Below are 13302 nucleotides of genomic sequence, written 5' to 3' on the forward strand. Positions count from 1 at the left end.
GTCCAGTGCAGAAGTCAGCACATCCCGTGTGTATGAAAGAAGATGTGTATGTAGGGGTGTGTGAGTGAGAGAAAAGGTGCGTGTGTAATTGTGAGTGTATGGGAGTGTGTGCATGAATATGTGCATAGCCCTGCCTTCCCTCCTGGGCCCTGGCCTGGGCTGCCTTTCCTGCTGTGAGGGGCTCCCAGGTGAACATGTCCCCCAGCCCAGCCCCCAGGCCTTTGTGGAGACAGAACCTCCCAGAGACATTCCAGACTGCCATAGGGTGGGCAGGGCTGTGGGGCTGCCTCCTGGGCTGCTGGGGTGATCCTGGGCCAGTGGTGTCAGGTTCCCCGGGCTGCCTGGGCCCTCCCTCCGCAGCCCTCTGAGGGCCTTTGTTGGAAGTTCAGACAAACTTGTCAGGGGGGCGGGCAGGAGGCCACCTTCTAATCGGCTTTCCCAGAAGGGAGAGGAGAATGAGAGATTGGGCGTGGAGGGGGTGTCCAGTCCCCGCAGTTCTGTGGGAAAGAGGGGGGGAGGGGCAGACCCAAAGGGGTCCATCCCCCACGACCTCTCAGAAGGTTCTCTGTCCCCTAGGCCCCTGAGGGATTCAAAGAACACTGGGGCCAATGCCCAAGAAAAGTAAGATTTGGGGGAAACTTCAGGGACTCCCCCTTCTGCCTTTCTCATCTCACCCACCACTGGCTGTTCCCACATCTGCGGCATGCCAAGCACTCAGCCCCTCGGCCTCCTCAAGGCTTCCTCCTCTTTACCTCATCTGAGCCTCCGAGGAAGCAGGCTGGACATAATTAACCATTCCCATTCAACAGAAGAGGATACTGAGGACCAGAGAGGGGCAGTTATCTGCCTTAGTAAACAGCAAGCTGAGAGTAGCTTATCCCAGCTCCATAAGAGAACCTTCTTCTCTTTGTTGCATTTCCCTGAGGTCCCCTCACACTCCGTGTGATCTCGTGTAGTGACAAGGCTTCATCTGCCATGTCTCCGTTGACAACTACCAAGGTTAAGAGTGTGGATTCTGAGGTCAGCCGGGGTCACACCTTGGCTCACTTATTACTAGCTGCGTGGTCATGGGCGAGCATTGAACCTCTTTGTGCCTCAGGGGTCCTCATCTATAAAATGGAGATAATAGTACCTTCCACGTAGAGTTGTGTGAAGAATGGGGGACTGAACGTTTGTGGAGTTGCAGGCCCAGGGAAAGTGCTATGTGGTATTTGTTAAGTAAACTCAAATCGAGGTCAGCAGAGCAGACTCCCCTCCTGAGCCCCGGTCCTATACACTCCAACAACTTCCCTTGAATAAATAAATTACAGAAAGGCCCTTCAACTGCCACAAACAAAGCCAGACAGGGCTCAGGCTCATTTCTTCACATGCGCCCCAGCCCAAGGGTCTCCATCTACCATGTGGCCAAACCAGAGACTCAGGAGTGCCCTTGACCCTTCCGTGGCCTGTAGTCACCACAGTAATTCTACTTCCTAGATTTCTCATCAATCCAACCCTTTCTCCCCTGACCTCTCCTCCCAGTCCAAGGGATGCCACCACCCTCTTACGGGGACATGACCACCGCTGGTCTCCCAGCCTCTTCATGAACCAGCACACTACAAAAGATGGTGGTGGGGGTGTTACTAAAATGCAGTCTCATCACCCTACTCCCCCACTGGAAATAACCTTCAATGCCCTCCACGGCCCTTGGGCTGGAGTCCAAGCTCCCAGGTTGTCTTTCCATTCTCAGCCCCTGAATACCCCTGCACCATCCTCAAGCCCCACCCAGACAGTCCCCCTGCTCCTCCAGGTTCAGGGGCTCCCCCTGCCACTCAGTCCTGCAGCCCTGTGTGTGCCCTGCCTCTCCTGGGATCCCCTGCTCTCTTGCCCTCTTGGTGAACACTGGACCTAGGAAGCACAGCTCAAAAGTCTTTCTCCCAAGGGGCCTTCCTGGCCTCCACAGCCTGACCTGGGGACTCTTCTGTACTCCCAGAGCTATTTTTTGAACCCCAGATCACCCTATGTTGTAAGTGTCTTGAGAGCATGTTTTCCATGTCCCTGGCTCCCCACACAGGCACAGGCATAGGACAGATGATCGGCAGGTGTTGGGTAGTTGAGGGATTCAAGCCGCAGGACTACTGGTCACCTTCTACATCCGGGAATGTGTGTTCTATGGGGCCAAAGTATGGAGGAGGCACAGGTAGATCGGGAGGAAGCAGTGGGAGACTTGGGCAGACGTATGATCTGCCAGCCTAGGGAGGTGGGAAGGCAAGGTGAAGGGGGGTGCCCCCCCGCCCGCGCTAATCCTCAGCCACACTGGGGAGAGAGGAATGCATCCCCTGGGGGCACCAACCAGGGAAGTGGGGAGATCGGGACCCTCCCAGGGTCCCTGTGGCCTGAGGCACCTGCCCCCCAGAAGCACAGCAGGCAGCTCCCTCACACTATTAGGGCCCGCTGAGGTTCTACTGGGAAATCTCCAGAGGGGACTCTCACCACCCTCAAACCCCAGCCCCAAGATCACACTACTCCTTCTGGCTCAGGGGCCCTGTGCAGACACTCTGGAACCCCAGGAAAGGGCAGTGAAGTCTGAGTAGGGAAGCTGGCCTGTCATCTTTTACTTGAAATGCAGCAGAAATGCACAGACACACACACACACACACATGCACACACACAGACACTTAGGAATTCATGGCACAGGTTCTCATACATACATATAGACTTATAGGCTATAATCACACACATACACACACACACACACACGCACACACACACCCTGTTCACCCTGAGTGGGAAGCACCTTCATAAATCTCTAATCCATCTGGCCACCCAGAGCAGAAATCCCTTCTTCATTCTCTGCTTGTTTATCTCTGAGGACAATGAGCTCACTCCCTCCAGAGGCCACCTGTCACACTGGAGAACAGCTCAGGCTTTAGATCCAAATGTGCCTTCCTGTCATCCCCCTTTGGTCCTGGCTCACTTGCTATTTCCATGGAATCCCCCGCCTCTCTCCACCTTACAGACCCATCCTCCCAAGCTACCTTGGTTACCCCTTGCTGCCCCTGGGCCTGCTGCCTGTGCTGTGGTCTAAGCAGCCCATAGAAGATGGAAGCCCCCCATCCCAATTCCTCTGTTCTCCATGACCACTCCAGAGTGGCACAACAGCCACAGATTGGAAAGGGCCATGGAGAGAGCCATGAGGCCAGCCTTCCCCACAGTCAGCCACAGCACTAGACAAGCAGTAAGGAGACCTTGAGATAGCTGCCCGCTCAGCCCACGGCCGGCGTCTCTGGGAATGAACCTGGACCAAGGGCTGTGCTGCTGGATTCTTTTATTAGCCAAGAAGGACAAAGAACAGGTCACAACATCACAGGAAGTCAGACGGACAGACGGATCACAGGACAGAGCATCATGCTGCACTACGCAGGAGGCAGGGCAGGGAGGGGGAAATCTGAGTCTTGTTTTTTTCAGCTAACAGAATAAATAAATACGGTACACAGTGTTTTTTTGCCACGGCCTGGCATGACCTCTAAGCACAAATGGTCACAAAGCGGCTGGGGTGGAAAGCAGTCTGTCTAGCCCACCAGCTGAGGAGTCGGGGAGAGGCCCAGGCTCCTGGACCATGCTCGCAGCAATGAAGAAGCAGGGAAACGGAGCCCTCAAATCAGAGGGAGAGGTGAGGAAGGAGGCTTTCCTGGAAGGAACAGTCAGAGACGGAGTCTCAGCGTGAGCCAGCAGGCCTGGAAAGGCCTCCATCTCAGGGCAAGGGGCCCACCCCAAGTCCATACCCTCAGGCTCCGGTAGGAGACTCAGTATGATGTCCTCTCACTCTCTAGCCACTTTCAGGAACTCAGGCTGGTCCCCTAAACTAGGTTGACTCCCACTCCAGGGGCCGGGGGTCATACACGCTCTCCCTGTCTTCTCTGGGCTGGTGTAGGCGGCTCAATCGAATGAAGTGTTGACAAAGATCTGAGGGAAGCTGGCCGAGCCTGAGGAGGGCCTGGCTCCAGCCACGACAGAACATGGCTCCAGGGTGGACCTGCCCCTAAGGTCAGGGGAGGCTTCCTGGAGGAGGTGGTGAGGTCCAGAGCTGCTGGATTCCAAGGCCCACTGACAGTCTCCTGTATCCAGGGACTGGGAAAAGCATCAGTGCTCATGCTTGGTCTAGATGAGACTGTTTTCACTTCAGAAACAGATCTTCCTGGAACTGATCCCAGAAGACAGACCAAAAATCCCTTCTGTCTCCTAGCATCTCCACCGCCTCCCTGCTTCAGTCCTCCTGCCTAAGTCTCTTTTCATCTGATGCTCCTGTGGCTGTTGGATTCACCTTCCAAATCCCAGATCCCAGATCCCAGATCCCAGATCCCAGATCCCGGTTCAACTCATCCCCTCCATCCCCACCTGCCTGTCTTGGTGCTTGCCCCATCAGGGTGAGGCCTTTAGCCTGGATTCAAGGCCTTCAACCTCGCCTCTCATGAAACCAGGGCCCCTTGCCCCACCGGCCACCTAGTCTCACACCATTGCCTTGTTCAAATAGCTTTCCGGGCCCAGGCTACCATCTCCCTCACTTTTTCCCACCCAAAGACTTCTCCATCTGCCCCAGCTCAGATGGACATTCCCCTCCGCCCAAGGATGTGCCTGGCACCAACAGACAGCCCTCTGCCCCTTGGCACAGGGAGAAGAGACACACCTTAGGACTCTGCACCCCCCTTTCTAGATGCAGTTTCTCTAAGGAGGGGGTGGAGGGCTCGGCAGCGGAGTCACAGAGAGTTGGGCATCACAACTTGGAATCTGTGCTGGCCACTCTCCTCCCCTTGCCCTGAGCCCCTGACACTGTGTGAAGGCACGGCGATGGGGCAACCACAGAGGCTGGCACGGTAGCTCAAGTAGGTAGATCAGGATTCCATCCTGATTTTCTCAACTCGAAGGGACCCATTCTATGTATTGAGAAACTGGGGCCCACAGACTGGCCGTGCCCATGCAGAAGCTTGCACCCGCACCACTCATTGCTCCCCAGCAAGGCAACAGTAATTTTCCAACTCATCCAGTGTACTTTCTAGAACCTTTTTGCTGTTTTTTTTGTTGTTATTAGTTTAACTAAAAACTTCTGCCCTGCCGGGGATGTGAGCATAGACATGCAGAATGTTACAGGCCATCTCATCCAGCCCAGAACACAGGCCCAGAGAGGCTATGGGCTGACCCCAGGTCACACCGCTTGGAAGGGGAGTTTGCTGAGCTGGGTTCCCAGCCAAGGACAGGAGCACACCTTTCGGTGCCAGCGACTAGCTGGCTGGAAGCCCTCACTTCAATACTTGGCCCCGATGGCCCGTCAGCAAGACGGAGACCGAGCACTGCTGTGTGGTTTGCACTTAGTGTGACCAGGAGTTAGAATTCCGCCTCCCTTCCTGGCTCAGCCCCACCCCTGCAGTGGACTCTAACTGCTGAACCTGGAGGCCAGGCAGTGGGAGAGGAGAACCTGCCCCCAACCCCGCTCCCCTGGAGGGACCTCTCTGAGAGCACCCCTCCCCCTGCTGCCTCCCTCAGCCAGAGAAGTCTCACCAGAAAGATCTAGAGCCCTGCAGTCAGTCCTGGCTGAACGCTGGCTCCAGGACTTTTCCTGGAGACCTTCCAGGCAGGAAAGCTGCCCTGCTCCTGCCTGCCTCAACCCCACTCCTGCCTCCACTCCCCTCCTCCTCAATCTTGGGAATGGGGCTTCAAAGCTGAGAAAAGAGAGAGAAGAGAATGTGACCCATGACTGCTTCTAGATGCCGGGCCTGAGGGAGGGCAGCGAAGGGGGCCAGTCCTGGTTCCTCCAGGGGCAGCGGGGGTCTCCAGCCAGAGGCCTTCCCACCTCCACTGGGGATGGAAAGGGACAGCAGCCTAAGAGGACCTGTGCAGGGAGGGGACAGGCAGGTGGGAAGAAGTAGGCGACCAGGAACAGGAAGAAGCAGAATTACTAAGACTAAAAAGTCACAATCCCAAACAAAACAAAGCCTTGGGGACTGACAACACCACACAGCCAGCACCAAAGAAAGAAAGCAGGAGTGGGGAGGAAAGATGTTGGGCCAAGGTCCAGAGCAGGGGATGCTGGAGGCTAGGGAGAGTGGGGTAGGCAACAGGACAGAGGCAGGTCTCGGAAGAAAGAGAGGGAGGAGAGAGCCAGAGAGCGATGTGGACACCGGAGGTGTAGGCAAGAGCTACAGGGGGTCTGGGGCAGGTGGGTGGGGGCCTGAAAATATAGCTTTATATATTTATATTTATATCTCACATTCCACACATCGACTTACTAGGGGGCAGAGAGGAGGGAGGGTAGGCAGGGAGGAGGCTGTGCTGGGGTGAGGATCTGGCCCCTGCGGGCCTCACTCCCCAGCAGAAGGCCGCAGGCGCCCTGGCCTCGCCTCCCCCACCCCCCTGTGGCCTCCATGGGATCCAAGCAAGGGCCATGCAGAGGGTGTGCAAGTGTGGGCTTCACCTAGGGCTGGGACTTGGGGAGAGGGACTGGGAGCAAGACTCCAAGGCCCCGGGATCCCTGGGCTCCTAGAGTTAATTCCTTGAAAGCCATCGGGGGGGATAACCCTGGGGCTGGGAGGTGGCACCCAAGACCCCTGGCTGGGGCTGAGGCCAGCAGTCAGTTGGGGAGCGTATCGAGTCCCAGAGAGGCCGCGTGCTGCTTGGCCCGAAGCCGCAGGTTCTCGATGCTCGTGGTTTTACTGTTCAGGGCAGCCGAGGCAGGTGCCAGGCCGGCGGGGGGCGCGGGCAGCAGCGGGGACCCCCACACGCCCTGGTGGGCCGCCGCGGCCGCTGACAGGGACTGGTAGTAGGACTGGCAGTGCAGGGAGCCCAGTGGGGCCATATTGACGCCCAGGTAGGGCACTGCGGCCGCGGCAGCGGCAGCGGCGGCAGGGGCCGGACCCCCCACCTCGAAGGACGAGTAATGGACGAGGTTGTTGGTGGCAGCCATGTGCTGGCGGAACTGCTCCTGCAGCCGGAAGAGGCTCAGCGGGGATGAGGAGTAGGAGTGGGAGGGGCCCAGGAGGCCACCCCCGGGGGCTGCAGGAGCCAGCGCCAGGCCTGGGGAATCTGCAAGCAGAGAAACCGAGAACCAAGGACTCAGGACAAGGGCAGTGGTCTGCCAGGGCGGGGAGCTCCCTCTGCTCCCTCAACACCACAGACAAGACAGATGCTGGCTCAAACCACATCCACTCATCTCAGCCACGCAGCTTCTGAAGCATCCCTTGGGTTCCTGGGAGGGAGGGGATCCAGGCTTCCTTGCGGGGGCGGGTGGAGGGGGCAGGGTCAGGAGCCTGCCAAGGCCCCCATGTCTTACTTCTTGGGGATTCTCGTTTTCATTTCAAGCACTGTCACCTCCCTGTCCCCTCCCCTGTCTGTGGCTCCTGCCCCTTGCCAGCTCTCTGGCTGGGCTCAGGATTTGTGTCTGAGCTATGCCTCATGCCACAGCTCTGTTCCTTCAGAAATATGGCTCTGTCTCTCCCGCCCGTGAGAATCCCTGGGACCAATGTGGTATTCGCCCAATAGGCACTACTTTGTCTGTACTGGTTGTTAAAATACCATCAAATTTCTATAATGGTTGATAAATAGTTTTTGCCCTGAGCAGTCAGTCCCCTCCCCTGCCACCCACTCCCTCCCCAGAACCCCCAAGACCTTTCAGGATTCAGCAACTGAAGAGTGAAGGGCTGGCCCAGGCCGGCTCTAGCCAACTCCTTCCCCCGAGGTCCTGCCCTAGTGCCCTGTGTAAGAGCTGACTCCCCGTGGCTCTGATCCAGCTCATGCACTCGGCCCCTGTCCTGCCCCAGATCTGGCTGTTCTCCCTGGGCTGGGCCCCTGCCCCTCCACCCCTGCCCCACAGCACCTGCCAAGCCTCACCTGCCTTGGGGCTGCCCCTCTTGCAGCCCAGCCCCTTGCTCTCAGCCCCAGGGCTCTTCTCAGTTTTGGGGTCCTCAGCCCCTGCCCGGGGATCCTCCTCCCGGTCTGGCTGGTCCTCGGGGGCTGACTCACTGGCCGACTGCTCAGACAGGCTCAGGTGAAGCTCAGTGGGGGGGTCACCACTGGGCAGGCTTGGGGGCTGTTCAGTCTCCAGCTGGGCGTCTGGGGTTGGGGCCTCTGTCTTGCCTTCCCCGTGGGAGCCTTCGGCCTCCTTCTGCTTCTGGAGCTGCTCTTTCTGCAGGCTGCGCTGCTTCTTTCGGAACTTGGCCCTGCGGTTCTTGAACCACACCTGGGGATGGGAGAGGAGCTGCAGGTTGTGGCGCTGGGTGCGGAGGTGCGTGATAGCATTGCTCCCCGCACCCCCCAGGAAACGTGCACCCTCAATCCCTTCCAAAACTCCCCTCCTATCACTGCCTGAGTTCACAGGAGAAAGCAGTTCCGTGGGGGTGGAAAGGGCGGCTCCCGGGCAGTGGGAAGCCAGACTGCTGGGCTGGTGCGGGTCTGCAAGGTCTCCTTAGAGGAACGGGGCCCTACCTGCACCCGGGCCTCAGGCAGGTTGGTGCACATGGCCAGCCTCTCACGCATCACCACATCCGGGTAGTGGGTCTTCTGGAAGGTCTTTTCCAGGGCCTCGAGCTGCTGAGCCGTAAACGCTGTGCGGCTGCGGCGCTGTTTGCGGTGCTGCGAGCCATAGCGGGCCTCCAAGATGATGTCTTGAAATGTACAGCCGTTGGAGGGCAAGGAGAGGGGGCCCATTTAATTATGGGAAATAGGTTTTGAATCTTACTTTGCTCTGACCCACTGTGGACACTCAGGCCCTTGCAGACCTGGGTCCTGGCCCTTTCCCCTTGGAAATCACCATCTTCTCTCCATACAGTTGGGGTTTCAAGATCTCCCCATGCCCACATTCGCTGTAAGGACCCCACAGCCTGCAGGAAGTCCTCTCTGATGACAACCAGAGGTCTAACTCATCTCCATGAACAGCTGTCAGGAATATGACTGACAGGGGTCTTCCTCATCTGGTCTGGGTGGGTAGGGAGGTGGACACTGCTCTAAGATCCTTAAAGTCCTAGGATGCTATCAGTATCATATCCTGAGACCAGCTGATGTTAATAATCTGTACATCAGTGTCACCAAGGTTCTAATATTCCATGACCCTTAGATTCTGGATACCGGCGGGACACTGGCCTCTGACTGTGCGGAGCCTGGCTGGCAGCTGGGACGTACCTGCAAGGTCTAGTTAGAGGAGGTCTGACCTGTAGCCCCAACTCACTGGTACTTGATTCTATGCCCTCTGGGTATGACTCCCGTTATCCCAGTTGGCCTATGAGTCTCTGACGGCAGGACCTGAGGCTCCTGCTCTCACTTCTCAGGAGGAAACCTGGCTCTGGCAGGACCCTCAGAGGACAAGAAAATTTTCGCATCTAGTCTTGACCCTTTGGGCCGCTTCCTCACAAAAGAACAAAAAGATAAAGTTCTAACTACCGCAGGTTTGGAGCGGAGACAGAGCTGGGGGACCACCACTTCTACAGGCTTGCTCACAGGCTGGTAACATGAAGACAACTCAAGGGGCGCCTGGGTGGCTCAGGCGGTTCAGCTTCTGCCTTCAGCTCAGGTCATGAGCCCAGGGTCCTGGGATCAAGCCCCGCATCAGGCTCCCTGCTAAGCAGGGAGCCTGCTTCTCCTTCTGCCTCTGCCCCTACCCCCACTCATGTTCTCTCTCTCAAATAAATAAGTAAAATCTTAAAAGAAAAGAAAAGAAAGCAACTCAAAATAGAGGTCTGCCTAGGGCTGGTGTCTAGGATCCAGCCCTTCAGCTTCACTAGACCCCAGTGGATGGACAGTAACCTCTCTCCCTGCCTCCCACTGCCCATAAATGGTCCTGGGCTGTCTACATTGAAGAGAACCCGAGCTGTGTCAGGCTCTGATGGGGCTGCCAGAGCCTTCTCCTGTGCGCCAGGGACTGGGGAGTCATCCACAACCCCCTAAATGAAGAAGGAGGCAACTGGGTGTCCAGAAAGGCTCAGACTTTGGGGTTGCTCCTTCAGCTTCAAGAGGGAACCCTGAAACTCTCACAAATTGGCACTAATCCCAGCACAGACTGAGCTCCTGCTCGTTACCTGGGGACCAGGGACCCCTCTTCAGTCAGCTAAACCCTGGTTGAGGGAGCAAGAATTCAGCATCCTGCCACTGGCTCCAGGGACCAAAAGCCTTGGTGATCACAGGGGAGGCCAGGCTATCTGTCCCATCCCCAGAACCTGCCCAAACAAAGGCCCACCTGGAGCTCATGTTCTTCCTTCTTAGGAATTGGAGAACTGGGGTACAGAGCTAACTATTCCAGTTCCTCTGCCCCCACCAGCGGCGGGGAGCCCCCATCCCCAATTCCTCTCTGGATCTCACACAGGTTGGACATAGGGAATTCACGCCCAACCAGGGAAGCCGCCAGAGCCGGGACAAGACCATACCCACACTGAAGACTCATGCCCCACACTGATCTAGAGAAGGGTAAACCAGGGGCTCCATTTTATCCGCTGAGACTTGGCCCCAAGGCTGGCAGGGTCTTGGAGTGGGAATGCCACCTCCCCCTCCCTGCCAGGCCAGCAACTCTTTCCAGGCGGGGTCCTCATATCTCGCCCCTTTTCTGTGCCTTTGCTCATGGGTTCCCCTCACCAATCATTCCTTTCTAAGGCGTGGCTCCTGCCCCACAGCTGGCAGGAAGTCCTCTCTGAAGACACCAGCCTCCGATGCTCTGAGCTGTCCCACCACAGGAACCTCGCTTCACTCCTGCCATGCTCTCCTAGGCGTCTCGAAGCGCCGATCTCCCGGGGACTGCTCTCGAGCCCTCTGAGTACTGTCTGGCACAGGGCTGGGCCCACAGGGGCTCACCAGCTGACCTGGGACAGGAGAGAGTGGGAGGCACTCCCCTCCCCCCAGGAATTATGTCCCTAGCCTATGCTGTCACGTCCTTCTCTTGCCCAGTGAGAGGCTGAAAGGCAGAGGGGGGACACAAGCCTACAGCTCCCTTGGGGCCACTTACCTTATGACTTCTGAGCTCCTCCCAGGCTCTGCCGAATACTTTGAGTATGTTACCTCAAACAACTTCCCAGCCAGCCTATTGTCCCCTCTGTATAAGGGGAGACCCTGGCTCTGAGAGCAGAGGTGAATGGGCAGATCTGCAGTAACCACAGATCCGAGACTTCAAAGTGCTATTTTTACCCATCATGTCTTTTCCAAACCCCCCAGTCCCACCCCCACCGAGATGTAACCTCTCTGAGCCTCAGTCTCCTTGTCCATGAAATGGATATAATAACCTCTCTTTATTGGCCTTGAAATTGATGCACAGAGAAAGCCTCACACAGCACCTGGTCCATCCTCCACATTCAAAACATGGGAGTTGTTATTATCTATGCGACTCCCATGCTGGAAATACCCTCCTCTGGGCACCCCAGCCCTCTTCCCGCTAATTCCCGCTATAATCCTCACTGCTCCCTTACCCTCCTACCTCAGTCTCCTGGGAGATGGGCTAATGCATCCCCCCCCTCCCATAGGGTTGTGAAAGGAATCTGAAGGCTTAGGACCGCTTCAGGGCCCAGCACGGTGCTGGCAAACAAGAAGGGCTCTGGTCATGCAGAGATTTTGAATGGACACCTCTCTGTGTTGCTGAGTGACCTGGGACTTCCAGAGCCTCCTGGAGGAAATTTTCTCAGTGCTCCCTCCGTCCTCTGGGGGACTCTCCCAGAGCCTCCCCATCCGGACCTCTCCTCCACCCCCAGCCCCCACTGCTGTGTCCCCAGGGTCCCATCCCCATGGCCCTTACCAGCCAGGCGCTCAGCCAGCGTGAGAGCGTGCACTGACGGCCGGTAGTCCGGGGCGTGCTGGGCCTGCTGGGCCGCCTGCTGGTGCAGGTTATACATGGCACTGAGAGAGTTCATGGCGTGCAGCGAGTAGCCGTTCACCCCGTAGTGCTGCATGGCGGCATGCGCCTGCGGACGGGCAGGGAGGACATGGGACATGACACAGGGTAGCACACTCTCCCCTTGGGAGACACCACCTGCTCCCAGCCCAGACCTGGGACACCCGCCTCACCCTTAAGAGCATCTGCTCCTCCATCGGAAAGCACCCCATGCTCTGGGCTTCAGGGTCAGACTGCCTGGGCCGGAATCTTAACTCTGCCACTCGAGAATTTTGTGACTTTGGGCAAGTCACTTCGCTTCTTCGACCCCCAGTTTCTCCCTCTGCAAAATGGGGCTAGTCATAGGACTTGCCACATGGGACTGTTGCAGAGGGCCAGCACATAGCCCGTGCTAAATAATGTTAGCCATTGTCATTTCTCAGCCCCGTTGCTGCTTTCCGAAGCTGTGTCTCCTCTTAGTCACACAGGTGACTTATCTGTACCTTCACTGATTCACTCACACACTTATTACTCATTCAATCATTGAGGCCCACATGGGGCCAAGTCCAGAGCCGGACGGGGGACATTGAGGCATTTGCCCTGACAAGATCTTGGGTTAGGACCTTCATGTGCCATACAGATGTAAGAATACTATTGCTGTGACTGTTACAGATTTACTACGATTTCCTCCCTCTATTTACCATTTCCTTAAGAGCAACCGACCCCATTTACGGATGGGTCTACTAAGTAAGGCTTGAGAGAAAGAGCAGGGACATGGGGAGGCCACACAGCCAAGCCAGGGCCCAGCCTGCCCACACTGCTTCAGCCTCATTCTTTGGTGGCCAAGTTATCATCCTTCCTACTGAGATCGCCCAGCTCGGCATGAGGTCCTGTCAGCCCCAGGTGTCCACTCACGGTCCTCATCAGACTGCCCACCCCAGGTCAACCTGGAGTGGCATTTTTGGAAGGCATAGTCATATTCACACACAAACTCAGCAGTATCTACAAATTCAGTGTCCTTATTCCCGTGCCTCTGCTCATGGTCTCACAGAGGCCCAGCCACGCAGCAGCTTTATCTACAAACATTACACTCCCACACATTTATATATTACACATACTTATTCAATAAGTATGGATTAAGCACCCACCTACTAAGTACCAAAGTCCTTGCCTTCATGGAATTTACATTCCGAGGGAGAACTACAAACAACACATAAATATATGTAATAATGTCAGAAGGGAACAAGTGCTCTGAAGAAAAATAAGACAGAGGAGGAGAACAGTAAGAGGAAAAGGGAAGATTATTTGAGAACATGTGGTCCGGAAAGGGCTCTGTGCTATTTGAGGGAAGCCACGCAAAGTTCTGGGGCGAAGGCTTTCCAGGCAGAAGGGACAGCAAGGACAAAGACCCTGAGGTATGAAGAAGCTTGGAGTATGTGTGGAGCAGCAAGAAAGCCAGGACAGCTGGAGCCCAGAGTGGGAGGGAGCAG

At 56.5% G+C, this 13302-nt stretch overlaps 1 protein-coding gene across 2 annotated transcripts; it reads right to left on the minus strand.

Annotated features, from left to right (window-relative positions):
* Positions 1–6604: 6604 nt before the first annotated feature.
* On the minus strand, positions 6605–11891 carry DMBX1 (diencephalon/mesencephalon homeobox 1; the record flags this gene model as incomplete). 2 transcript variants are annotated; one of them, XM_080802516.1, is made up of 4 exons in its annotated part: positions 6605–7056; positions 7861–8209; positions 8455–8633; positions 11738–11891. In XM_080802516.1, the coding sequence occupies 4 exons, from the start codon at positions 11889–11891 to the stop codon at positions 6605–6607; spliced, it is 1134 nt and encodes a 377-aa protein (XP_080658642.1). The 2 variants fall into 2 exon arrangements, with proteins under 2 accessions (XP_080658642.1, XP_080658641.1); XM_080802515.1 differs by having other exon boundaries at positions 8455–8648.
* Positions 11892–13302: the final 1411 nt, after the last annotated feature.

The sequence above is a fragment of the Martes martes genome, assembly GCF_963455335.1.
Source record: "Martes martes genome assembly, chromosome: 4".
Taxonomy (NCBI): domain Eukaryota; kingdom Metazoa; phylum Chordata; class Mammalia; order Carnivora; family Mustelidae; genus Martes; species Martes martes.